The 25,171-nt window shown below is 31.8% G+C and overlaps 4 protein-coding genes across 13 annotated transcripts; 3 read left to right on the forward strand and 1 right to left on the reverse strand.

Moving 5' to 3' along the window:
* The first annotated feature begins 46 nt into the window (after positions 1-46).
* LOC110422844 (uncharacterized) lies at positions 47-8,478 on the forward strand. 6 transcript variants are annotated; one of them, XR_002445773.2, is made up of 13 exons: positions 47-978; positions 1,112-1,209; positions 1,470-1,556; positions 1,670-1,835; positions 2,186-2,719; positions 4,123-4,265; positions 4,350-4,547; positions 4,654-4,744; positions 4,833-5,031; positions 6,516-6,635; positions 6,716-6,812; positions 7,508-7,637; positions 8,017-8,478. XR_002445773.2 is itself a non-coding variant. In XM_021436855.2 (12 exons), exons 1-12 carry the CDS (start codon positions 772-774, stop codon positions 7,521-7,523), a joined length of 1,956 nt encoding a protein of 651 aa, XP_021292530.1. In that variant the 5' UTR covers positions 47-771; the 3' UTR covers positions 7,524-8,478. The 6 variants fall into 6 exon arrangements, 4 of the variants coding, with proteins under 4 accessions (XP_021292530.1, XP_021292533.1, XP_021292531.1 ...); XR_002445774.2 differs by having other exon boundaries at positions 8,024-8,478; XM_021436855.2 differs by having other exon boundaries at positions 7,508-8,478.
* Positions 8,479-8,680: 202 nt separating this feature from the next.
* On the forward strand, positions 8,681-15,043 carry LOC110422740 (uncharacterized). Of its 4 annotated transcripts, none has more exons than XM_021436755.1 (6): positions 8,681-8,879; positions 8,974-9,136; positions 9,244-9,337; positions 10,152-10,351; positions 11,886-11,966; positions 14,749-15,043. In XM_021436755.1, the coding sequence occupies exons 1-6, from the start codon at positions 8,820-8,822 to the stop codon at positions 14,772-14,774; spliced, it is 624 nt and encodes a 207-aa protein (XP_021292430.1). In that variant the 5' UTR covers positions 8,681-8,819; the 3' UTR covers positions 14,775-15,043. The 4 variants fall into 4 exon arrangements, with proteins under 4 accessions (XP_021292430.1, XP_021292428.1, XP_021292429.1 ...); XM_021436753.1 differs by lacking the exon at positions 14,749-15,043 and adding an exon at positions 14,122-14,712; XM_021436754.2 differs by lacking the exon at positions 14,749-15,043 and adding an exon at positions 14,127-14,309.
* A 432-nt stretch (positions 15,044-15,475) lies between these two features.
* Positions 15,476-16,250, forward strand: RTFL20 (ROTUNDIFOLIA like 20). The gene has a single exon (XM_021436760.1). The coding sequence runs from the start codon at positions 15,915-15,917 to the stop codon at positions 16,053-16,055; it is 141 nt and encodes a 46-aa protein (XP_021292435.1). The 5' UTR covers positions 15,476-15,914; the 3' UTR covers positions 16,056-16,250.
* A 5,706-nt stretch (positions 16,251-21,956) lies between these two features.
* LOC110422595 (Pentatricopeptide repeat (PPR) superfamily protein) lies at positions 21,957-25,161 on the reverse strand. 2 transcript variants are annotated; one of them, XM_021436575.1, is made up of 6 exons: positions 24,876-25,161; positions 24,659-24,777; positions 24,255-24,434; positions 23,965-24,021; positions 23,372-23,436; positions 21,957-23,121 (listed from the first exon to the last, which is right to left on the reverse strand). In XM_021436575.1, the coding sequence occupies exons 1-6, from the start codon at positions 25,005-25,007 to the stop codon at positions 23,093-23,095; spliced, it is 582 nt and encodes a 193-aa protein (XP_021292250.1). In that variant the 5' UTR covers positions 25,008-25,161; the 3' UTR covers positions 21,957-23,092. The 2 variants fall into 2 exon arrangements, with proteins under 2 accessions (XP_021292250.1, XP_021292249.1); XM_021436574.2 differs by having other exon boundaries at positions 21,966-22,416.
* Between the last annotated feature and the right edge of the window lie 10 nt (positions 25,162-25,171).

The following is a 25,171-nucleotide window of genomic DNA, read 5'->3' on the forward strand; positions in this document are numbered from 1 at the left end:
TATTAATAAAAACCTGATCAATAAATTATTTATAACATAATATTTAAAAAGCTCTTGAATTATTTTTAAAAATTTAAATAAAATTTTATTTTATTATCATTTTTAAATAATTTTTTATATTTTAATTCAATAATTAATGATTGATTAATAGTGGATAGAAAAAAAAATAATTTATCATTTTTATGTTATGTAGTGTTGTCATGGTATGATACATGTCACAATGAATGGTTAAGTATTATGCATATAAAATATGATCATATAATTATGTAATATTTTTTATTTTTAATGTTAGTGCTTTGTTATTGTCACGTTATATATCGATATGAAATAATAAATAAAGTTTCAAGTAAATATAATTAATTATTAATTATAAAATTTATTTGATTTAAAATAAAAATATATAAATATGATTAAATATAATAAAAAAATAAATATTTGTTTGAATTATAATAAATAATTTATAAAAGTATTATAATTTTTTAAATAGAAAAAACAAGAAAATTAAAAATTTTGGCCCTTCCGAAAACAGGCCCACTCGGCCTGTTCCCTCCACTTTTTTCTCTTTCTTCCCGCCAGGGCCGAAAGAATGATTACATTGCCATTTGCTCTTTCTCTAATCACTAAAAACCAAAAAAATATTGTAATTAAAACAAAAAGAATCAATTAAAAATAATTAAAAGAATCTCAAGAATCCACTAATCAACAGCAATTTGAGTTGCATTGCATAAGGATCAAAAGCGATCTCTAGTTTGGGTTGAAAAGTCTTAAGCAATGGCTGTATCTCCTTCTTCATCCAAGAAGAAGAAGAAGCAGAAGAGTAGCAACAGCAAAGCCAGAACCAAGACAGCTCGGACGACCGACTCATGGTCCTCAACGCACCCACAACACAGTTCAAAGCGTCGCCGCAACAAATCGCCTGGAGTTCGACTCGTCCATGGCCGAATCTATGATTCTGAGAATGGCAAGACTTGTCACCAGGTACTTCTTTGTTTTAGCTTCAATGGGTTCTCAATTTTCTTTTGGATTCGAAGTTTGTTGCTTTTCTTGGGAAAATTATGCGTATTCTTGTTTGACGTTTGTTGTTGAAAATGTTGGAGCAAAATGATGGCAGTGTAGACAAAAAACAATGGATTTTGCAGCATCATGCAAGAGGAAGATAGAAGTCAAGCAATGTACCATCCATTTTTGTCACAAATGCCTCTTGAACAGGTCTTTTCTTCACTTTCCCATTCTTTTTTTGTTTTTACATTTTTTAACATTCCAAGACTTGCTGGATTTTAGTCTACATAGCTGATGAAAACCCATTGTCAAGATTCAAACCCAAAACTTTGAAAACTAGAATTTAAGTTCTAACCACGGGGTGTTCCTTTTAAAGACTTTTCATTCTAATGTTTTCATTTTTTATTATCTTTTCCTTGTCTTTGAAATCTGATTAGCTGATTCGTTTTTTTTTTTCAAGTGACAATCAGATATGGAGAGAAGGCTGAGGAGGTGGCATTGTTAAATGATTGGACTTGTCCAAGATGTAGAGGAATTTGCAACTGTAGTTTCTGCATGTAAGTCTTTTGTTTCAGCAAATTGATGAATACGCCATTGAAAATATTTTTGTTGTTTCAGCTGTATCATTGTTTTGCTTCTTGATCAAAATGGGGAATACTGAATCATGTAGGAAGAAGCGAGGTCACCAGCCTACTGGCAATCTTGTACATGCGGCAAAGGCAAATGGGTTTGCCTCAGTGTCGGATATGTTGCATCTTAAGAACTCCGAAAGTTCAGGTTCAAAAGAGACTACTGATACTGCTGTCTCTTCCAAAAAGCAAAAAGTTGCAGATAAGGTTTGATTGGGATTTTTCATATCTTTTATCGCTTCAAAGGCCTGCCATTAAAATCCTTGGGTATGCTTAGAGGCTATTTGTTTTCAGAGGGAATGATCAATGATGAGGAATGTGAATTCTGTTGCAATCCTTGTTATATTTTTGCAAGATAAGACAGTTAAACTTATTCTGGTGGTTTATAATGTCTGGCTGGGTGGAAGGTCCTGTTTTGTTGAGCCTTAAATGATGATCATAAGATAGAAAGAGGTTCACCATTTTTGTTTACCTACATTTCCGTGACAACTCCATAGAAATGGGTTGCTTTACTGGTTACGAACTTTATAAACTGAATGTTTATTGAACTTTTCTAGCAGGAATCTGGAGTAAAAATAGCTTCCAAGAGCCGAAAGGGAAGCAGTTTTAAAGGGCCAAATGGTTCGACACAAGCCAATGATGAAAGGACTGCAACTAGAAATACCAGGTTGACAAGGTCAAGGAACAAGAATAGTAGTAAGGAAATTGCATCCGATGGCAATTATGGTGATTTCTCAACCCAAAAGATTAGTCCTAAAAAATATCAAATCTCTCGAGAGGCATCATACAAAGGAGAAGTGATTTGCAAAGGGAATGATGCTATCCAGCTACTTGACACGATGCTTCATAAAAAGTGTGACCATGGAGAAGATGAAGAGCTAAACAATGCAGATCCTGTAGCAAAGAACAAGCCAACTAGTAAGTCTCCAAATCGTAAGAAGAAAAATGTAAAAGTCAAAAGCAAAACTTCTGATGCTGAAATCCTACTGCCTCAAGGCATATCATTAAACTCTATAGCTGCTATTGACTTACCTGTTGAGGATATTGGCCATGCCTTGCAATTTCTAGAATTTTGCGAAGCTTTTGGAAAGGTAAACTTATTATCTGTTTGATGTAGTGTATATCCTAACGGAGAAAAAATGATCTTTTTTAGTTCTATACGCTCACTTGATTATTTTGTTTATAGCTGAAATTCAGAAATTGACCTTTTTCTCAGTTTAGCACGTAATTGTTAAATTGAGATACGTATCGTGTATTGAAATTTTATTTTCTAGTATTGAGTATCATATTGTATCATAAGATATGATAAAAATTTTTAAAATTAAGTATAAATAATATTTATACGTATGAAATAAAGAAAAAAATTGAAAGATATTATATTTTTTAACAGAATTGAAGATTATAGGAGGTAAATTGAAAAGATGATTTTTTTTAATTAAAATTTTCAACATATTAATTTTTAAATAAAATATACATTTTTTCATATTAATTTATTAATTAAAAATTAAAAAACATTTATCATGTTAAAATTAAAAGGGAATTCGAATTTTTTAGTATTTTTTTGTTTAAAATCTAAAGATTGCAACTCATAAAATATAATTTTTCATATTTCAACTCAAAAAATAATAAAAAATTAAAATTTTTAATAATTAATTAGAACTAAGCTTACAAAAGGTATATTAATTGTATTGATACACCTTCGTATAATAAAATTGCATATCGTATATCATACGATAGGCTTTCGATACTTGATCAAATGCGATACGATTATAGATACATATTGCTTTCTACTAGTATCATATCATACGATACATATCGTGTGTTGTACGATAATAATAACTATGGTTCTGCATGCTCACAATTTATTTAAATACACTCAAGTGTTTTCTTGTGTGCTTGAGTTAACTTTTCTAAACCTTATAAAGAACTAAAATGCTTCTTACAAGCTGCTGTTTGATAACTTTGGAAATTTTGAATGATTTATTTTCTTCAATGCGTCTGTTTAATGCATTTAGTCCAGATTGTTTTTGAATTTTTTTATTAGCGTTGAGTGCATTACCTCTACATATATTAATTAAAAAGTCTTCAAAACTATATGTACCATCTCTATAAAACAATGTCTCTTTTGTAAAAATCTCATCAAAATCTATTTACTATTTAGTTTTTGACTGCATATTAAACAATTAAACAATTTTAGATTATTTAACGATACCTAAAATGTTTTAAAAATTCTGCACAGTTAATTTGTAGTTTATCAAACAATACCTAAAATGTCTTACATATTTTGTTAATTTTTATTCTATTTTTGACTAAATTATGAAAAAAAATAACAATGAGGCAATTGTTCTTTTGCTATTGATTTCTATCTATTAAAGTATGTAGATATGTGTGCTATGTCTTTTATTTCATCTATGCAAACCCGAGATCTTACTTGTAGATAAAATTATGTCTGCTTATTTCTGAGGGTTTTATTCATTTATTGGTTGATGTTTAGGTTCTCAATATGAGGAAAGGACAGTCTCAACTGTTGCTTAGAGAGTTAGTTACTGGAAAAAGTAAACGTAGACATTCCCATTCTTCAATTGTGCAGTTTCATATCCAACTGCTTTCTGTGATGCAAAAGGATTCAGTAAAAGAGTATGCATGTTTAACTGGATTCTTATAAAAATACAGTTCCTTCTTGCAGTTGGTATTGATCATCAGAGCTTAATCTTTGTGCAGGTATCCTTGCCTAAATCAGAATTTAAGTGAAAATTCATGGTTGCAAGTTCTTAGAGAATACATCAGTGATTCTCGATATGCCTTAAAGCAGCAACTGTTGGATTGTTTAGATGTGTGTGATGATGGATATGAGCAATTGGATTCCTCTAAAAAACTTAGACTCTTAAACTTTCTCTGTGATGAAGCTCTTGGCACCACGTAAGTGACAAAGTTCTGCAATTAATTCTGCTCATGTTCATGTTTCCCTTTCTTTTCAGATTCTTATGGAAATGTATGAATAAAATATCATATTTCTTCCCTTCAGAGATTTTAGGAGCTGGATTGACGAAGAACATTCAAAATTTGTTGAAAAGGAAAAGAAAGCAAAAGAAGAACTTCTTGCTCGAAGAGACAAGGTAATAGCATCAATTTGGCAACTGCCATCCAACAAAGGTTAGTGTTAATGTTATGTCTCAGCTAGTCTGATCATAATCCTTTGCATAGGAGAGAAATCTGGAAAAAGAGATGAAGCGAAAGCTGCAGGATGAGATAGCCGAAGCTATTCTCATGAAAAATGGTGCTCCTCTGACCATTTCGGAGAATGAGGACCTCGTTTCAAAAATAAAGTCAGAAGTGGCTCAGACTCTTGAAGTAGCCCATACTCTTGCAAGTGCATTGGAAATGTCGGAAATGGTGATTGAGGGTATGTTCTGTATACTTATTGCAAATTTCGTAAGCTCTCCAGACTTTGTATTTGCATGTCAAAACAGTTTTCTTTGAAGTGATGAAAAGAACTAATTATCCAGAAAGAGCAGACTCATTTCTTCTCTGTCCAGTCTCAGCCTGTAAGAATTTCACAGCATAGTAGGCAGAAGCATGTTGTGTTCTTAATGCTTAAGGATCAGAGACATTTCCAAAGGAAATTCTTGCATTCCAGTCTTTCCCAAGACATGCAACTTCAAAATGAACAGTGGTCAACAGCATCCTTTAGGATTTTGAGGGCTGGATGACTGAAATGCCCATTCAAAAAGAGAAATCTAGGAAACCTAGCCACTCTAAGCCTGGGCCACATTAACATGATAACACCCACTGTATAGTAGATGGAGATAACATACTTGGAATCTCCAATTTCAAAAAAAAAAAAAATTAATACTTGGGATCTCCATGTAGTAAACAACATAACTGACTATTCAAAAGGGTAAGCTCTACAACTCACTAATCTAGCATATCAGCATAGTCCTAAAAAGGTAAATATTAAAAATAAAAGCCCATGTTGGTGACATATGGAACTGCTTGGCAAAGGTTGCAGGAGCAAGCAAGGTCCCGTTGATCATGGATGGACTGATTGTACATCAAAGAATATTTTCTCACTTGTAGATTACTAGAAGTTGTGGCTTTCATGTACCCATAAATTAAAACACTCCACTGGTGAATTTAAAACTGGGTCATATAAGGCATACTCTAGTCATTTGGGCACCATGACTTTCATATGTCAGTTAGATTATTTCTTTTGAAATATACCATATTTTTTTGCACCTTCTTTACCATAAATATGGTTTCTTGATAGCAGTTCTAGGGTTGCTGTTCTCTATTTGAATATTATGAGGATGCGTAGCAGTTTGCAGTACCCTATGCTTTTAAAAATTGCTATGGATCATGATGCCTTAGAAACCAATAAAAGCCTGAAAGATTGTCTATTTATCCTCTTTAAAATTATTTTTCAGTTTTTTGCTTAAGTATGTAAAGAATCCCTTCATTTCCTACTATAAGTTCTATGCTTTTACAGGTGTTTGTCAAGCCATACTTGTCTGAGCATGCGTTTAGTCTGTGCTCACTTGCTCTCAACTCAAATGTCCCAATTGACATTAACTTGAACTTCTCACTAATGCTATTTTCAATTCTTTGGGATCTCATAAAGGAAACTTTTAAGATAAATGTGTGGAATGGGAATATTAGTTTGGCCTATTGATGATACTGTTCTTACACTACCTTTGGAGAAATTTGGTTAAAGGGGCAAATCATATTTCAACACCATTAAAATTGATCATAACACCAATAATTATCTTTACTATACAATTTCAGCGTTACCTCCATGCTTGTTGTTACATTGCCTTTAATAGTTGCACAAATGAATCCCAATGCACTTAATTCAGCTGATGTATTTTACTTTGCAATTAATGCCCAAAGAAGACTGGCGATCAGATGCCATTCGATCTGAGCCAATATTTTGGGATGGCCATGGTCATAAATTTGAAAAATTCTGGAGATTGAGAGGCTACTCTGGTGAAACAGATATTCTGCTTCAAGGTTTGTCTTTTAATTATCCAAAATTTGAGTTTCTTCATATCAACCAAACTGCCATTTCATTTGTTTCCCTAATTGTGCAGATATTGAGGGGAGAGATTTAGTTACAGCTAAAGAAAGATGGTACACCTACAGCACTGAACAAAAAGCAATGGTTGATAAATATATTTCATCTTTCAGGTACCAAAAAGGAAGATTTTATTTTCCCACCTCTTTTGGCAAATTTGTCTTTTAGACTTGATCATGGAAAGTTGGCAGATTAAGTGATAGTTGGAACCGGCAGTTAGTGGGCTATATATAGAGCATGCAGAAGATCATTTATAAGATTGATTTCCGTTTATCCTTATTTTATTTTTTTGCCTATAGCTGCTGTAGTTATAGGGAGACACAAACATGTATTTAGCTTACGATAATACTGCTGCGTATATTTCATGGGGAGAATCACATCTTATGCTATTGGTAGGATATGTTATGGTAACGAGAACAGACTAGAACCCCAGCCCTGCAGGAAGTCCACCCCCTAAGGCTGGGTGGGCAAACCATCTGTCCAAGCACCAGGTTCAGTGTTAACAGTTTTCTAGCCAATGGTAAATATTGGTAATTAGATTTCACTTGAAAGTTAAGTTGGCAGAGAGGGAGATTTGAACCGAGTATCTCCTTAACTAAGCAGCTATAAATATGGATATTTTATATGTTGGTTAGTAACAATTTTGCTATTCTCCTTGATGTTCTTTCATCAACCCATGTTCTTGGACATCATGCTATTCTTGATTGGTTAAGAAGATGCTTTCCTTTGTTGATTGCTGCATAAGGGTTTTCAATTTTCAAGCATTCTATCAAACTATAATCTTCTACATTTTGTTCTTTGTTTGCAGGATGCAAAGGAAATGAGCAAGCGATATGCCTTGTATAATTTCAAGACATATTATAGTTAGTGCATAGTATCAATCTATAGCTCCAAACTCTTCAGGAGGGCAAATGTTTTTGTACACCAATGTTGAGGAGGTAATTATGCCTTCTTTCTTCTTTTTTTTTTTTTTTTAGGAAGCTTTAGGCTCTTCTCCACTTACATGGTGTCCTCTGATGACCATGTCTGTATGGAAACTTATTTCTTCAGTGTATGCCACTCAAAATACTTGTAATAGATTGTTATGATCTCCCAATTCTTTTCCTTGTTTGGATGTCCAAGGAAATTGAATAGTTACCGACTGAGCTGTAGCTACAACTCTGGAGGGCTTGAAACACCTCTTATCTGCAAATGGATAAGAGAAGGAAAGGGATAAATCCATAAATAACAGTCTCTAGATGACCACAAACAATGGAAAATCTTAAAATGGAGGTATGGGTATGCTGATGACTTACCCAAAATTGCTTGTAAACGAAGAATGCAGGTATAAAACGAAAGCAATGAGATTGAGTAGATGGTCCGGGCCATGAATTGTACCCAAGAGGAAATGAGATATTAATGGCTATGGAAAACATGCTGTGGCAGCAAAGAAGATGCCGATTTGCTCAAGAACTTTTCCAACCAGAAGTGAAGAGAAGGCAAGGCAAGTAGGATGGCAATGGAAAACAAGTAAAATGCAGGAAGGATGGAGCCGCTGCCAGACAAAAGCCAGCCATTAATATTTTTATTAACCGATCATTGGCTCGAATAATCGAGCGATTGAGCACTGCTCCGATGGCCTGACACCTTAAACGGTTTATTGCCTGATTTTGATAAATTATACAAATATTTCTATTCATTATAAAAATCGATTTTTCTTATAAATATGAATCGATTTTATTATATATTGAATTATATCGTATTGAATTTTCAAACTTTAGATATTTTTATTAAAGCTTTTATTATAAATCGATTCTGGTTGATATTTTTTTCAAAAATTTGAATATGCTCTATTTTTATTATATATATATATAATAAAAATAGAGCCAGGAAGCAAATAGTTTAAGTCATTTTTATTATTAATAATTTTTTGTATAAAAATATTACCAAATGTGTTTTATCTTTATTTAAAAAAAACAGAAATAATGTTTCATTACCGAACGCCACTTAAATTTTAAAATCCTACCTCAGACACTCCTGGCGCTCCCGCCCTTTCCCGAGCCGAACGGGAAAAAGTAGAAAAAGAAATTAAAATCAAAGTAGAAATTAATTGACGAATAGTTTGGATAGAGAGAATTAAGATGGAGGATTCTGGAGCTATTCTCTATCAAATTTCTTGTCTCAAGGACATGCTCGATCAGGTTTTTCCTTTTTATTTTTTATTTTTTACAATTTATTGGAATTTTGTAGTAAAGAATATTCCAACAAATCTGTTATTTGATGAATTTACGACAGGTGAATGAAGAAATCGAAGCCAACATTCAAATAACGCGAGAGATAGAATCAGAGATCGTCAAGTTAACGGAGATCGAAGCTGCTCTTGCTATCAGAGAATCGCAGCTTGTCAAGTCGCTTTACATTTCTCACTTCGAAATCGATGGCTTGCTCTCCGTCACCGGTATTCATTTCTTATTTTTTTTCCTAATAATTTCACATTTTTTATTATTTAATGATTTCTCTGCTTGAATTCAAATCTTCTATTTTTTTTTCTTTTTTTTTTTTAAGCTGATTCAAGGAATTCGCTTAAACTTTTGGAGGAGGAGTTAACTTGTCTAAGAACAAAACGAGATGAGATGCTAACAAGGATCGAAAATAAACGGTATTTATTTATTTATTTATTTATTTATTTATTTATTTTCTCATTAATTTCACTCAATTATGCCTTTAGATTACACGTTCTGCTATTTTTGAACATTACTTTCAAGTCTTGTAACCAGAATTAAATGAATATATAGTTATAAATGTAGCATATATAGTAAGAAGTAAAATCATAGTATATACTATATTTTACTATTCAAAATTTTTAATTAATTTTTGTAATATTTTTTTTTATCGAAATTCAATTTTTACTTTTTTGCTTCCAAAATCAAAAAACAAGTTGCAAAAGTAATAGTAACTAAAAGAGGTTTCATTTAATAGATTTTTTGGGTTAATCTTTAATAGTGAAAAGAAAATTGAGAAAAGTAATGGAGGACTATGAACTTTTGCATAAATTATTTAGTGAGAGAATTAGTAACTTTTATGATTATTTTATAAGATTAACCCAAAAAAATCTATAAAATTAAGGCCATAGTCCTGTAAATTTTCTTCAAAAAAAAGTTATAATGGAATCAGTAATGCGGAAATTATGAACTGTTACTATAAAATATTGAAAAATGTTATTGTACTTCTAAGTGGTAACTTGTTGATGGAAACCTACATACTATCCAGCTGAAGTTTTACAAGATTATGCAGTGATTGTCTGAGTAATCATATGCTATCTTCCCATATGTTTCTTTAAGTTTTGAAGAGTCATAATCCAATTAATATCTCTCATAATGCAATGGTCGGCTGCATTAGTTATTCAATATCTATGTTATCTTTAACAAATGTTTAATGCAGATACCGATTGCTTCTTGTTTGTTTGGTTACAGAGAAGGGTTTATAAAACTGTGCTTAGAATTTCAGAAGGAGATTGGCAATGGGGAAAATAATGAAGTGATGACTTTGCTATTGGAAAAGGAGCTTCTCGAGAATGAAATTCATCTATTGGATAAGAAAAATAATGCTTTGAGAAATTCAATGTCAGCATTTGTGGAAGAAATTCTTGAAGAACTTTATACTTCAAATGCTGGTAAAGCTATATTATTCTTTTCAGTATTAGTTTCCAACTCTTGAGGCATGTAGAAGCTTCTTCTAAATATGAACATGTTTTTGCCTTTTATCTGTTGTTTGGATTACATGCTTTGTTAATAAGATCAACTAAGTCTTAAACCATTATCCCTTGCCAAGACTAGGTCATCTCTTACGCTCAGCTTGTAAGCTGGCACATTATCAATTTTTCTTTAGCAGCCTATCAACATGTCACCCCAGGAATCTATGAAGGTACCACCAGCACCAGCCTGGCTCTCGGGTTGCCCAAGAGGCATTTTCTGAGTTTAACCACTCTGGCCTTCTGGAGCAGGTGGTTTCCAGTTTATGTTTAGAACAGATCTAGACTTAGAAATTGGAAGGGGGAAGAACCGGATGAAAAAATTCCAATGAATTCTGGATCATATAGTAAGAAGGAATTTACTATAATCACGGATGCCTTCAAAGATACATTTCTTCTTGATTGTTTTATTTGGACTAGCACAATGGCCCAACATATGTATTTGTGTCTATAGTTCCATAGGCTGATTTATTCCCTATTTCCCATTGCTTTGACCTCCCATTCCCATGGATTGAGATCTCTTCCATTACTTTCCGATATATCCATCATCATCATCATCATTCACATTTGCGAGATCTAACCATAAATTGTAGTCCCACATATGTGTGTGATGATTAAAGGTGCATTGGAAAGTAGTAAAAGTAATGGAGGGGCCCGAACCCCATTCCCCCCAGCCCAGAGAATCAAGGCAAAGAAAAAAAAAATAAAAAAAGTTCTCCCTCATGTGTACAGTGTGCTTGCATAGGCACATGCCTCCACATGCACACCTTGATACTTTTTGCTAGGTCATGAGAAAGGCTAACAAGAGAATAATGGTTTTGAATACAAGGACATAAAAGGAATGTTGCAACTTGGAGGTATTCTTGATTAGTCGGATTCAGAAGTGAGTGTTGGGTATAAGGATCATTATACCTGGAGAGTCGGACCTCCATACCCATTTTCATCATTTATGTATCAAACAAGGGTACTTCAAGGAAAATGAAGTCGGAGCAGCATGTCGTTGAACAACTAACAAGGATCCAGTAAGTTGAGGAAAAACAGGGATAATGTGATAAGAACCATTTTCATCATTTTAAGTTCTTTGTATGGAGAGGGAAGATGTTTACTGTTTTTGGAATATGGTAGATCAAGGAAAATGTTCCGGCTCGGATGTTTATGAGATGCTTGGATATCAATTAAACGAACTGTCATATTTTCAAAGACACATGCTAGTGTGAAATTGTATTTTCTGAATAATTGTGATAGGTGTATGATCATTTGATAGATGAGACAGAAAAAGAAAGGTCTAGTAAAGTTAGGATGATTTGGGCATCAAATTCCCTGCAAGAGTCCAATAGATATCAAATTATAGGAATGTGTTTAGATCAGACAAATAGCCATTCACTCCAAGTTGGTGACTTTGGCAAGATTTCTCCGACAACATATCTGACCTGTCACATTTGTTTGCTCAATGCAGCTTTGCATGTTGAGATACAGAATGGGAATCAGGAGAATGAGAAATTAATGAAGGATATTGAAGACTTGAAGATTATCTACTGTAAGTTCTTTGTATTGATTTGAATATTACATTCCCGCTATTATCCTCGTTGTGTTTAATTTCCTGTATTATCTATGTATTGTTAAGAATGTGACACTATATGTTTAAAGTTAAATTATGTGATGTCTTCCTTGTACATTTCATCACGCACATAATGAGTTAAGGACATGGAGAGGGAGCGCTAAGCATACACTTACAATCTTGACCAGCAATTTAGTTTCTTTTACATATATATTTGTGGGAAAACAAATTAGAAGGAAAGTTTCTATATTTTTTAATTGAATTTGAACAGTTTCAAATTCAAACTTTATTTATGCTTATAATATTGCTGCCACCAGCATACTGTTTCAGTCTGCAGGACACGTTAAACCTTATCGACTCCAACCATTTTCTTAAGTCAACAGTTTAAGACATGTAGAAGAATTTGTAAGAATGTAATCAGAAGCATTTGAGCTCATTTTCTTGTATCACAATGGGTTTTCTAATGTGTAGGAATCTCAAAACTTCTAGACAGAATATTGCCATTAGTTAGTTAGTTCATTCTCATTGATATCTTCAACATTTGAGAAAAACCTTGGTTTTCCTTTCATTTTTAAGGAGTGTATTTTCCTCGTCAATTTTTGGTAGCAACGAGGTCTTGGCTTTGAGGCTTCCTAGTGACATCGAGGAAGGAAAGAGGGGTTGAACAGTTGCCAAGTGTGAGATTAAAAATTCATATTATGACACGATGGTTAGAAAAGTTTAGCGGACCTCAATTTAGAATCAGGTATGGTGCATATGCTATGTTTCTTCTAGGCACCAACTAAATAAATTGATTACAGATGCATGCATTTGTTGTTCAGATTCTTACTAGTTTTGATCTGATCTCATTGGATGCTTTACTTTGTTGAACTTTCCTTGCATCATGTGATTTCCTGAACCTCCTTACAACCAGTACTGACTATTTTGACTCATAGTTGATCTTGCAATTTGAGCAGCAGTGGCTCACATGATTTATAGACATTTTGGCATTAAATTCTTGTGAAGCTATCCATTGACTGTACTGAAAGCTTGAGACTAGTATACTGTGCTTGATTTAACCTACACACCTTCAAAATTTTACCTCTTATTTGAAACCCATAGAAGAAGGGAAGCTATCAACGTAAACTTTTGCAGTGATACAGAATTCCTTTACTAATAAAGGTTGGCATTTGGTTATTTGGTCACATGTGTAGGTAGAGAGACTAGCTAGTCAAAGTTTGACTTCCAGGGTCGTAGCATTATAGAACCACAGACTTGGAAGTTGTACAAGAAAAGGAGAGTTCCTTGATCTCCCTTCCAGGTTATGTGCTGTAAAAGTTTTCATATCTGTTCAGTTCTGGCAGTTCCCAGAAGGAGTGGGGGCCGACTCCGATCCTTTCTGAAAATTTTTGTACGTCATCATCCACTATACCCTGGTTTTGTCGCTTTTCTTTAGGGCCCGGCTAGATGAAACTTCACCTGCTTTAAATTCAGAGATGAACTCCGTCTGCATCTGTATTTTTGATGATTTTAATTTTTTTCACGTGGATAACTTCTATTTATACACTGATCGTGAGAACAGAATTTATTTATAGAATATTAATTGAAAAAAATTAAGATCATAAAAAATATAAATATAGTTTCACTTAGTACTTTATAGCCATAGAGCATTTTCTAGATGGGTAGGGACAGGGAAACACAGTGAAAGATCAATTTGAAAACTCTGCTTAAACTTAGATGACTTGAGGTTGTGCATGCTCATAAAGTAGAAAGTTTTTCTCCTTATCATCATCACCGCCACTTTTATCTAAATAACAATTATTGCATGTCGACTGTAGAAACTTTGACCCAGTGGCTAGGTTTTCTTGTTTAAGATTTGCGGGAGATCCGGGGGTTTGAACCACCATCTCTCCTAATCTTGCACCATTATTGCCTCCCATGTACAAAGCTCTTTATGTACTAGGTGATTTGATAGTGTTTAATTTGGTAATTCAAGTGGAATTGTACTTGTTTGTTTTCTTGGTTGATGTCATTTCATTGCATTGAAGCTACTGCTGTAATAATTTGAAATGATTGATCTTATTGTTGCATAGGACTAAAAAGGAACTGTAACTTGAATCAGTACTTTTCAAGTTTTAATTCTCTTCCACGACAGTTCAGGTCTCTTTGGCACCCAAAAGGGATACAATCAATGAAGCAAAAGTGGAGGGAAAAGGTTGTGGAAACTGCTTCCCCTCCCCCGCACCTCTTCCCATATCTATCAAAGAATGGAAAATGATAGGAAGCTCCATCATTCAAAAGAAAGAAGCAAAGCTCCCCAACAGAAATAGAGGTGATGGTTAAACAAAAGAGAGGATGTGGTTCAAAACCATGTCGTAAGCTTAGGTTGTCGTCCATGTCACAGACAACAGCCATGCCTGTCTCGTGAACTTCACGTGTACCCGGTCGACCCGCTCCGTACCATACAGCTATGTCTTTTCCATTTATATATATATGCATTGGATTGAACAAAAGCTCACCCTGGGTCCTCTTTTATGACCAGAAATGTTAACAAAAATTATAAGCATTAAATAAAAAATAAAGCTTTTGCTTCTAGCTAAGTCTCTGGGGTCTTAATAGAACAGATTAATTAATCCTTACAGCAAACATCTTTGTTTTTCATTAAGGTTTATCTATCTTCATTTTGTGGGTGTTTGTGTATGAATAAGCATTCTTGATTTATTAATTTTTAGAATCAAAGCTCAATCTGGTTTCACTTTTTCTATCAATGAACTTGTAACAGGCTGCTTCAGGTGCTGCAAGGAATGAAAGGAGAAAAGGAGAAACAAAAAGTTATGGCTGCAGAGTGATTTGCACACAATGTAAGTTGGAAATTAGAAACTCTCTCTTGTGGTCTTCCTGTCTTTGAAAAGTTGTCCACTTGTGCCAAACAACCCTTGATGATGGCATCTCTGCACTGGCCAGCCAAACTTTTTGTTTTTAAGACCCTTTTCTCCCCACCTTGAGATATAAAGTTACCCTTTTTTTCTTTTTCATAGCAAAGAATAGAGAAATAAAAAAAAATATAAAATCTAAAATTTTTTTAAAACATTCATGACAATGTAAATAAATTTTTATATTTTTATTATATTTAATTAAATTTTATATAAAAATTAAATAAAATTTTATAATTAATTATTAATTTAATTTTAATATAATATATTAATATATTATAATTAATAATATAATTATATAATATTTTTTTACTTTCTACATCAATATCACTTTATTATCATATTAATATAAAATAATAATAATATTTTAATTAATAATAATTAAATAATTATAATTGTAATATTTTATATAATTTAAAATAAAAAATATAAATTAGATTGAATTTAATGAAAAATAAAAATTTATTTAAATTTTTTAAAATAATTTTTTTTTTTTTTTGTATTTTACATATATATATATATATATATATAACACGTGTAAGTGCACAAGAAATTGGACCAAGAAAATGGCCCTAGGCTTGCTTACAGATGTCACAGAGATGAAGTACCAGTGAGAAAGCGGGGATGGGGAGTGTTTTGTTTGGTTTCTGAACATATTTCCACATGATAGGGTTGGGGTCCGAAGTGCAGTGCCCGGTGAAAAGAGAGACATAAAAAACACAAACATATCCCTTTGTTCAACCATATTCGGTTTCTTTGTTTGGGCCCAGGTGGAGCCTCCACCATACCTTCTCCTTCCTATAAGAATACTTCCTTTTCTTTCCTGCTCCTCTAATTCGTGCAAACCCCTCACAAAAAGAGCAGAGTCAATCATTATCACTCACTCAAACTCCAAGAATGATCCATCCATCCAGCAGAGAGAACTGAGTGCAAAAAAGGTTCACTGAATTCTTAGAGCCAACCAATTAGACTTTAAAAGAAAAGGCAAATAAATCCCATTATTGATAAAGAAGAGATGAAGATGAAAAACTCTACAATTGGAGGGTCTAAGAGGAGGTGTTCATGCAAGGGAATTGGAGGGTTCCTTAGGGAAGAAAGAGGTAGGCTTTACATAATAAGAAGATGTATTATCATGCTTCTCTGCTGGCAAGACTGAAAATATGTGGGGGGAGAAATTTTAAGTATCTCTACATATGTTGCTGCTTGGAAGCTACCTGCTACTAGCTTTAGATTTTCTTTCCTTTTCTTTTTTTTTTTTCTGTTATATGTGTATATCATATATAATGATCATCTTTTCTTGTCTTTCACTCTATGTGCTCCTTTCCTTGTCCTCTCCTTCTCCCTTGCTATATATAACAAGTTTTTCTCTATGAAATTATATGGTGTGAATTTTATGCTTGAAAACTTGATTCAGTGAAAGAATCTGAATCTCTTAACTTCAATCTTTCCATCCCAGACCTATAGTTTGATCCTTTTCTTTTACTTGCTTGCATACTTAAGGATAGTGTTAATTACTTATTTCATTTCAACTTCTTATACTAGTCTTAGAGTTTTGCTTTTAGCATAATTTCTCACCTTCTTATCATCTTTCACATGTTTTGTCCAATTAATTACAAAAAAAAAAGAAAATAATCATCTTATTTTCTGTTCTCTCTTTCTCCATTTACTTATTTTTTTATTCTAATTTTAACCCTTTTTTTGGGCTTGGTGATTCCTTAAAATATCAGTCTTTCTGCATTGATGGGACTCCAGATCAGATCATGCCAGTGTGGTAATTCTTAAACATTCACTTTATGCAATGCATAAACTGTTAAATTTCAGTCTTGAAATGGGGTTTTCATCTTTGATATGAAGGAAGCAAAATCTAATAAAAACCCTAAACCCAAAAGAAGAAAACCGATCACCCAGATTTATACCCAAAGGAAAAATAAAAATAATAATAATAATAAATACTAATACTTGGATGTCCCTTTTGATGATGGACAATAAAGAATGATCAAAGAGGAAAGTGGGGTTATATAATCAAAGTGTAATGATTAGTTTTAGATAATAACGGATTTGATCAAAGAATTAATTAATCCTCACCCGTGCTCCCACGCAGATTCTGATAAAGTAGATTTTGTTGACTGCATATCTATGCATGTGAGAGAATATTGTTTGTTTGGGATATTAATTTTTTATATTAATTAATTATGTTGTAAATAGGTCTTATTTTTTTGTTATTTATCTATCTTACATTAATTATGATATTATTTTATGTTCCTTTATTTTTTTTTACTATAACGATTTTTCAAGTAAAATAATAAAATTATCGATCAAACAGAATTTAAATATTTTAAATATGATTAATATATATATATATATATAGTAATGACACTACCTCGAGAGGTGTCACATGACATGTGTTGAATGAAAAATTAATTCCTCTTTACCTCGTATTGTCACATGGGATACTCCGTACCAGCATATAAGTTCCACATGGTATATCAAGTATACATTTCGTCGAGTTTGTTTCTAACACCTTTGATTAATAGAGAAATGAAATAGACAATGAAATTATGTTAGGAGTATAATTTAACCAGATTAACTAATTAATAGCACATTGTTGTTTACCAAATTGATTAATATTAGGTAAATTGTAGTTGTTACACGAAGAAAAGGAAATAATAATTAGAGAAAAAGATGAGAAAAGAAAAATAAAAGAGAGAAGAAAAGTTGTTTCTTCTTCATTTTCTTCGACAAAAAGGATTGCAAATAAGGAGAAAAAACTTTTTTAAACATTTTATTATAAGTAGGTGCTTATATATCTTATTCAAAGGGTTGGATTAAATTTTGATTTTTCTATAATAAAAAAATTCTCATCTTTAATCTGTTAAAAGTTTTGAATTTGGTTTGAGTTAATTTTGTGAATTTGAATAAAGGAATAAACTGAATAAATTTTTCTTTTGAATATGTCAAAGTGAATAAAATAACAATTGCATAATGTTTGGAAAAACTCATAAAATATTCAAGAAAATTCAAATAAATATTTATTATTTTATTGTATTCAATTAAATTCTTGTATTTTCATTTTCAATCAAATATGCCTTTATAATTAAGAGTTAATTAATTGTCATTAATTTAAATATTGCATATCATTTTATATCCATATAATGATAGTGAAAAATATCACATGGCTATATCATTATATCAAATTAATATATTATGTTATTATCACATGACATATTAACGTGCTATACGTTAACATCAAGTAGCATAGAGTGATAAGAGACATTCTAATTAACAACCGTTAGTCAATAATTAATTATAAAAATTTATTTAATTCAAAAAACATATAAGAATTTAATTGAATGCAATAAAAAAATAAATACTTATTTAAAATTTTCAAAATAATTTAGAAATTTTTGAAATCTTATGCCCATAATAAAAGAGTATATTGAAAGAAATAATGTTAAAATAAATTAAAATGAGAAATACAATTAAAGAGTGAAATGTTTGAAAGGGAAACAATTTGGTGAGATATTGTTTCACATCAAATAGAAAATCAACTAACCCGTGACATTCACATGAATGTATGTTATATATGTTCACTCGAATCTTATCATGATATAATTGATGTGTGATTGAAAAAATATCAAAGTCAAAATGCTAAACTCGATTAAGGTCGGTCCAAATTATTTCAAAGAGATGTACATCATTTGTTCATATTTGATACAATGTTATTATCATATCATTTATAAAATAAAATTTAAAATTATTTATTTTTAAATATTTGAAATTTTATCTTTATATATTTATGAGATATTTTATGATTATATGATAGTATATAATTATTATTTGTATATTTAAAAAGGAAATGAAATAGCGCGTGACATGCACATGCATGCCATTGCTTGAATTCAATTTGACATATAATTGATTTGTATTTATTATTTGAAAGAAGAAAATATGGGATGTGATCAAATAATGTATCATGCCAAATATGAGATCAAGTGACACCTGATCTCCATATGGATACCGTACGCATTTGCTCAAATATGAGGTCAAGTGACACGTGATATCCATATGGATACCATACGCATTTGCTCAAATGCCTTACAAGAAATGTGACATGTGATTGACATGATATGGATGATCTGGAGCTAGTTGCAATCACATATAAGGAAAAATTCATCTTAATTAAGTCATACATTTTATTTAATAAAACTTTATTCTGTCGAAAGATGTAATCCACAAGAACTTAATAATTTAGCCCCTGAAAGGCACTTCGATGTAACAAAAATATGCTATTTGATGTAATACTTAAAAAAAAATTATGAATTATTTAAAAAAATTTAAATATTTTTTATTTTTATAATATTTAATTAAATTTTTATATTTTTATTTTAAATTAGATAAACTCTTAAAATCAATTATTAATTAATTATTGCTAGTTAAACACATGACGTTAACATGTCATAATAGATGATATAATATGTTAATGTGATACGATGATATAATAATAAGATATTTTTTACCTAACTTCAATGTTATATATAAGTCAAATAAGTATAAAATAACAAATAATATTTATATTAATAATAATTAATCAACTGATAATTATGTGTCTATTTGACTTAAAATTAAAATGTAAAGATTTGATTAAGTATAATAAAAAAATAATAATTTATTTAAAGTTTCTTAATTTGAAGATCTTGAGTTCGAATTATAAAAAGAGAGAGCAAGATTTACAAAATAACATACTTATCTCTTTTCAAGTAGCTTAAAATCACATATGACAAAAAAAAACATTTAATAATATATTTTTATTTTTTTTCATAACTAATTGTTTAATTTTAATTCATTTTTGGTAATATTTATGCTACTAAGAATAATAATATTAATAATTATTTTCCAAAATTAATATCCAGGATAATGATTTAAAATGCACAATATTAGATTTTTTTATTTCTTTATGCCACTAAACAGTAAAAGGTGCTAAAAAGAAAATGAAAAATGGATAAAGAAAAAGCGGAGAATGTGGGATCCAGATCACACGTCGGCAAAAAATAACCAAGAGAACTCAACGTACGAATAAAAGCGCGTGTACAACAAGGACCAATGAACTAGCGACAGAACAGCAAAAGCCTGATGGCAAATAGTGAGAGCTGATTGGCTTTGCTGTCGAGGATTGTACCCTGTTGGAGGAGAACTGGTTGACGTAAACGACATGACAGCAGAGAATAACAACCCCACGTGGAAATCTAATCCTCGGCCCCACAAAAATTTCCTTGGAATCCAAACATGGGTCCCACTTCCCTTGTCCCATTTCATAATCATAATTGAGTCCCCCCCTGCGTAATCAACATGCTTTGAGTGGCTAATCAAAGTCATTTTCATGAGCAAAGACCATCTATTTTTTTTCTAATTTTAAAAGATATTTTTCTCCAATTAATCAGATATTCATCTTTCGATTTCACAGCAATACCATATAAAAAGAACTGATACGGAAATTTTTAAATAATTACCTTGTACAGAGTCAATTTAATATGAAATAATTAGTAAAATCTAAATCTAATACGATATAAGATCGTTTAATATGATTACGATACAACATGATTAATGAAAAAAATAATTGATGTAATTATTGATATAAATATAATTTTTAAATTAAATTTTAAACTCTAATCAATTTATATAAATATCTCTTTTCAAATCATATTATATGTCAAAATTATCATTCTTTATCAATATTCATAGAAAATGAGAATGAACTCTCTCTAATCCTTTTTCGAAAGGAAGAAACAGATCTGGTTTAATTTAAATATGATATGATGATTATGTTAATTAATTAAATAAGATAAAATGTTACGTATCTTAATTAATAGGAGAAGAAATAGATTCTACGTTTATAAGTAAGGAGCTTTCACCCAATAATTGTGTTTTTTAAGTTCAAAATGAATATGTGTCATCTATTTTTATTATTCTTTTTTTTTTTTAAAGTTGGTTCAAATGTGAAAAATGGTACTCTAATTAACACATTTGTTGGAGATAGTGCTTTAAGAATGCTACTATTGTTTAATTTAAGAAGAATCAAAGTACTTAAATCATTTGAAATTAGGGTTTTGAAAAGAGCTAATAAATGCAGAATTTAGACATAGATATGGATGGTATAGAAAGTGATTTTCCTAATTTACAAGAGGCAATCCTTCCCCCTAGCAACTTATTTTCTTATCTTCTTCTTCCTTTTACTATATCTCATCTTGGGGAGGGGTTAAGTAGCTGGCTTGGTTGAGTTTGTGCATACCTAAAACAGATCATAGCACACCCCCACCAACAAAAGAAAAAAAGAGAGAGAATCTTAGCATTAGATCAGTAAAATTACAGTAGGCTCACTATGGCTATGAGAATCAACAAATTGACAACTCAGAAAAAAGAATAGAAGCAAAAGTTAAAAGAGTCAATGTCAACTCAATCAAAGCTTGATTGACCTGCTTTCTCATGAGAAATCATTGTTTGTAAATACTAGGAAATGAGATTCGTGTAGTCATACCATACCATAACTTTTACCCTGATAAATTCTGTATTAGAGTTAAATGGTGCAATGTATGAGAATCAGTAAGACCATGCCTGGCACAGAGAAAATTGGAACCATGGAAGATGGTCTGCCAAAAAGAAGTATGCTTGGCAAGAGATTAAAGATAAATTCTGAAAATTTGCAAATTTTTCTTTTCCTGTTTTTCCTGAAGTTACCTATCACATGGCTTCATGTAGCCTATAATGAAGAGGAGATACAGTTAATTAATATGCTACTAGTGTTCATATTACTTTCTCATTTTTCTACCCTACTTTGCAAAGGGGTACTCTTGTTTTACACTCCATCAATTTTTCTTCCCTTACATATATCTATATTTTCTACTAGTATTTTGTTACACCTATTTTACTCATCCACTCATGTAAGATATAAATGCTAAAAATGAAAACTATAGTCCAGGGGAATAAAGTGTGAAAGTAAAGTCTAAATGCTCAAAAAGGCGAACTACAGTCAAAGGAAAGAGTGTAATGGGTGTATGGACAACTGTGATTGACAAATTATAAGCAAAACTCAAGGATCGAACAAAAATACACAGCTCCATCAGAAAATGATGAAATTTGGAAGCAATTCCATTCCAAAAGCTATCATTTTGCAAGCTTATATACAATCAGAAGTGAGGGCATTGCTTGAACTAATGCATTAAACATTTTAGAGTGTAAAAATCCTAGTCAGGACTATTCATTATCAAATGACTAGGATAAAATTAATGTCTTCACCTAAGGGAAACTTTCGATTAGCATACCACACTCGAAAATGAATGGAATGTACGGGTGTTGATGCAGTCTAATACTTTCAGCAGCAAGGTACAAGCATGTTGACAAAACCAAGAGGCTTCAGTCTTCCCACCACTTCAACAAAATCAGGGAATCTAAGGTTGTCTATAACAGATATAATTTAAATCAACATATCTCTTCTGCAAATATGATGTCAAAGATGTATTGTACTGCAAAGGGAGTTTACAATGAGCAGAAGTTAGAACCAATATGCCCAAACACAATATAATCAAACTGCAAAAGACCAGGGAAGAATACTTCTGTAAACCACTGTATTTTTGACGAATAAAAAACAGGAAGAAGACTGCTAGGAGATAAATAGATAGATTCAGACTCCTAACATTAATCATTGCTAGTATAGGAATCATTGCTAGAATAAGCTAATAATCACAAACATTGCTAATATAATTTGATACATTCAAGCTACTTTAATATCATTCTGTATGCGCTTCCAGAAAAGACTAAACAGAAATTTTTTTCAATTCAATAACATGAAGGTATTAAACTATCTTCTACTTTGAGTATAACTAATATTAATATCCATTAAATTAAATATCTATGAAAGGACTAGTGGCTGCTAATCAGTGAACAATGGCTTCACCAGGATCAAGGATTACTTTGATAATCAGGCTCCGCTTCCGAATGCAAAGGAGAAATTGGAATTCTATTGGAGCATGCCAAACAGAAGATATGCCTCCTACCATTCTTTCTAAAATCAGTTAAGATGCTTCACAAACCCTGTTTTCTTTTTTGTTTATGTTTTTTCTAGCATCTTGATAACAAAATACACTTTGATCCAATTCTTGATTCACTTGTCCGTTATCTTGTGTTGTTTACCAGTCTTTGTCACATCATAGGTGGAACGTGGATTTGCCCTACATGACAGGTTTTAGATGCCTCATCATGCTTTTATGGTAAGTTGACTCAATAACCCAGGAAATCCCATAGGCAAGACAGAGCAATCTCTACCTATCAGCATCAGTATCTCTTAAAAAAATATGATTTTAAGAAAATTGATTATTATTGTAATGAAAAAATCAAATAATTTAATTAATGTTCATTAGGAAATCAAGGTAACAAATACCATATACAAAATAAATCTAGCAAGCTTTATCCACAATGTACCTTCCTCTTTTACTATATTGGGTTGATCAACCAAAAGTTGCTGAACTGCGCCTAGATCACTGGAACTACAACGTCAAGAGAACACATTATGATCAAAAAGCCTTGGATTGTAGAATGTATTAAAAGCAATTCCATTTCATTAATAAGTTATATATACTTACTTTAAGAAACCAAGAAGCAATTCTATATGTTTGTGCCGGAAAATGATGAATAAGCACAGATTATTACACATCAAAAAGTAGACAAGCTAAAATAGGCTTATCAGACAAACTAAAATCTCATAAATATAATTGTAGAGATCTATTCCAAAGCACAAAGAAGAAATAAGTTGAAAAGTAGGGGATTCAAAGGTCACAAGGCAGATTCCTAGTTTTAGAATTTACCTCCCCATAAGACACATTTGAGAAAACACAAAAGTAAACACATGATCAAAAATAAAATTTCTGATAGAATCATAGCCATATAATAACATTCATTGAGGAAATTTCAACAACATATTTTGTTTTTCACACAACTCGATACCTAAGCTGGATAAAGGACACAAGGTGAAATTTATTGAGTTTCTAAATTGCAAGATAAGGAGTTTTCCTTACTTTGGTCTCAAGGCAAGCACTGAAAGTGCGGAAACCAATGATGATTTAAGCAGGTACCTGGCAAACACAAAAAGGGAAATTAGTCATTTAGAATTCGTACGTTATCTTAACCAAAGTGTTTATCAACACAGCTCTTGAAACTTCATAAATTAGAAAGTACAACCCTAATAAATCCACCGAAACATAAACAATCCCCAAAGTCTTACTTCTATCATATCATCAAAATGAAACAGGAAGCAGTTGATAAAAGCATTTTGTAAAAACTTTTGAAAGATGAAAATGTTCATTACTCAGCAAGGTGCATTTCATGGAGAAGCATAAGCCCATCCATGCAATTTGTAAGAGACGGTTTTACGCCAATTCTCTGCTGCAACTGTTTCCTGTTCATCTGATTAGAACCACCTTGCGCAAGCTGTTTACCGTCACGTTGAAGCTTGTCGAGGGAAAGAACAACAGCACGAAATTCTTCCCTGAAAATCATTTCAGAAATAAAGTTAAAACATAAAGACAATCTAGTTCTCAATGTTCATAAGGTTTTAGCTTTGATTGCAATTAAAACTTTGCTTGGTTTTAGCTTTTTCTATTTGTTTTTTCACTTCCCCAAAATTATATTTGATTAAAAGTGAGCAAATGATTGAAATGATTAAAACCCACAACCAAACAGAAAGTTAACTGATTAGAGCTAAACACTTACATGGTATTCTTCATTGAGAGTAAAATGGTTTGCAAAGAATCCATCTGCTTTTGCAACACAGCAACTTCAATGCCTTGAACAGAATTTAAACTTGCATAGTTTTTTGAATTTTGAATAACCTAATCACATAAAAGAATAAAGCAAAACATTTTAAACTTTTATTTAAGAAATAAATAAAAAGAAGAGAAATTGAGAGGTAGGTGAAGTTAAGTTAGACCTGTAATCTGTCAATGATGGAAGAAGCATTTCTAAACTGAGAAATCAATCGAGATTGAAGCTCATCCCATTTACTCATTTCATCTTTGGCTTTTCTGAATTTCTGCTGATATTTCTTTATCATTGCCTCCATGGTGGCAGCCGCTGGCGGCGGACGCTAGGAGCGAGGGACGGCGGCAGCACTCAGCAAGGAGGTGGCTGGATTTTAGAAGGAGACGTTGTACGAAAGACTGGAACTTGGAAGGGATCTAACAGCAAAATGAAGAAAAACGAAGGAAAATATGAAATTAAAAAGAA

This window comes from Theobroma umbraticum, unplaced genomic scaffold, assembly GCF_002168275.2.
Source record: "Theobroma umbraticum cultivar Fairchild unplaced genomic scaffold, ASM216827v3 scaffold_146.0, whole genome shotgun sequence".
NCBI lineage: Eukaryota > Viridiplantae > Streptophyta > Magnoliopsida > Malvales > Malvaceae > Theobroma > Theobroma umbraticum.

Excerpts from the sequence above, each read along its gene's own strand:
- LOC110422844 (XM_021436855.2), top strand. The coding sequence starts at position 772 with ATGGCTGTATCTCCTTCTTCATCCAAGAAGAAGAAGAAGCAGAAGAGT. Across the intron at positions 4,266-4,349 it reads CAAAAGGATTCAGTAAAAGA|GTATCCTTGCCTAAATCAGA; the intron begins GTATGCATGTTT and ends ATCTTTGTGCAG. Across the intron at positions 6,636-6,715 it reads AACAGATATTCTGCTTCAAG|ATATTGAGGGGAGAGATTTA; the intron begins GTTTGTCTTTTA and ends CTAATTGTGCAG.
- RTFL20 (XM_021436760.1), top strand. The coding sequence starts at position 15,915 with ATGAAGATGAAAAACTCTACAATTGGAGGGTCTAAGAGGAGGTGTTCA.
- LOC110422740 (XM_021436753.1), top strand. The coding sequence starts at position 8,820 with ATGGAGGATTCTGGAGCTATTCTCTATCAAATTTCTTGTCTCAAGGAC. Across the intron at positions 8,880-8,973 it reads TCAAGGACATGCTCGATCAG|GTGAATGAAGAAATCGAAGC; the intron begins GTTTTTCCTTTT and ends AATTTACGACAG. Across the intron at positions 9,338-10,151 it reads ACAAGGATCGAAAATAAACG|AGAAGGGTTTATAAAACTGT; the intron begins GTATTTATTTAT and ends GTTTGGTTACAG.
- LOC110422595 (XM_021436574.2), bottom strand. The coding sequence starts at position 25,007 with ATGGAGGCAATGATAAAGAAATATCAGCAGAAATTCAGAAAAGCCAAA. Across the intron at positions 24,022-24,254 it reads CATGAAATGCACCTTGCTGA|GTACCTGCTTAAATCATCAT; the intron begins GTAATGAACATT and ends TGTGTTTGCCAG. Across the intron at positions 23,437-23,964 it reads GTGCTTGCCTTGAGACCAAA|TTCCAGTGATCTAGGCGCAG; the intron begins GTAAGGAAAACT and ends TTGACGTTGTAG.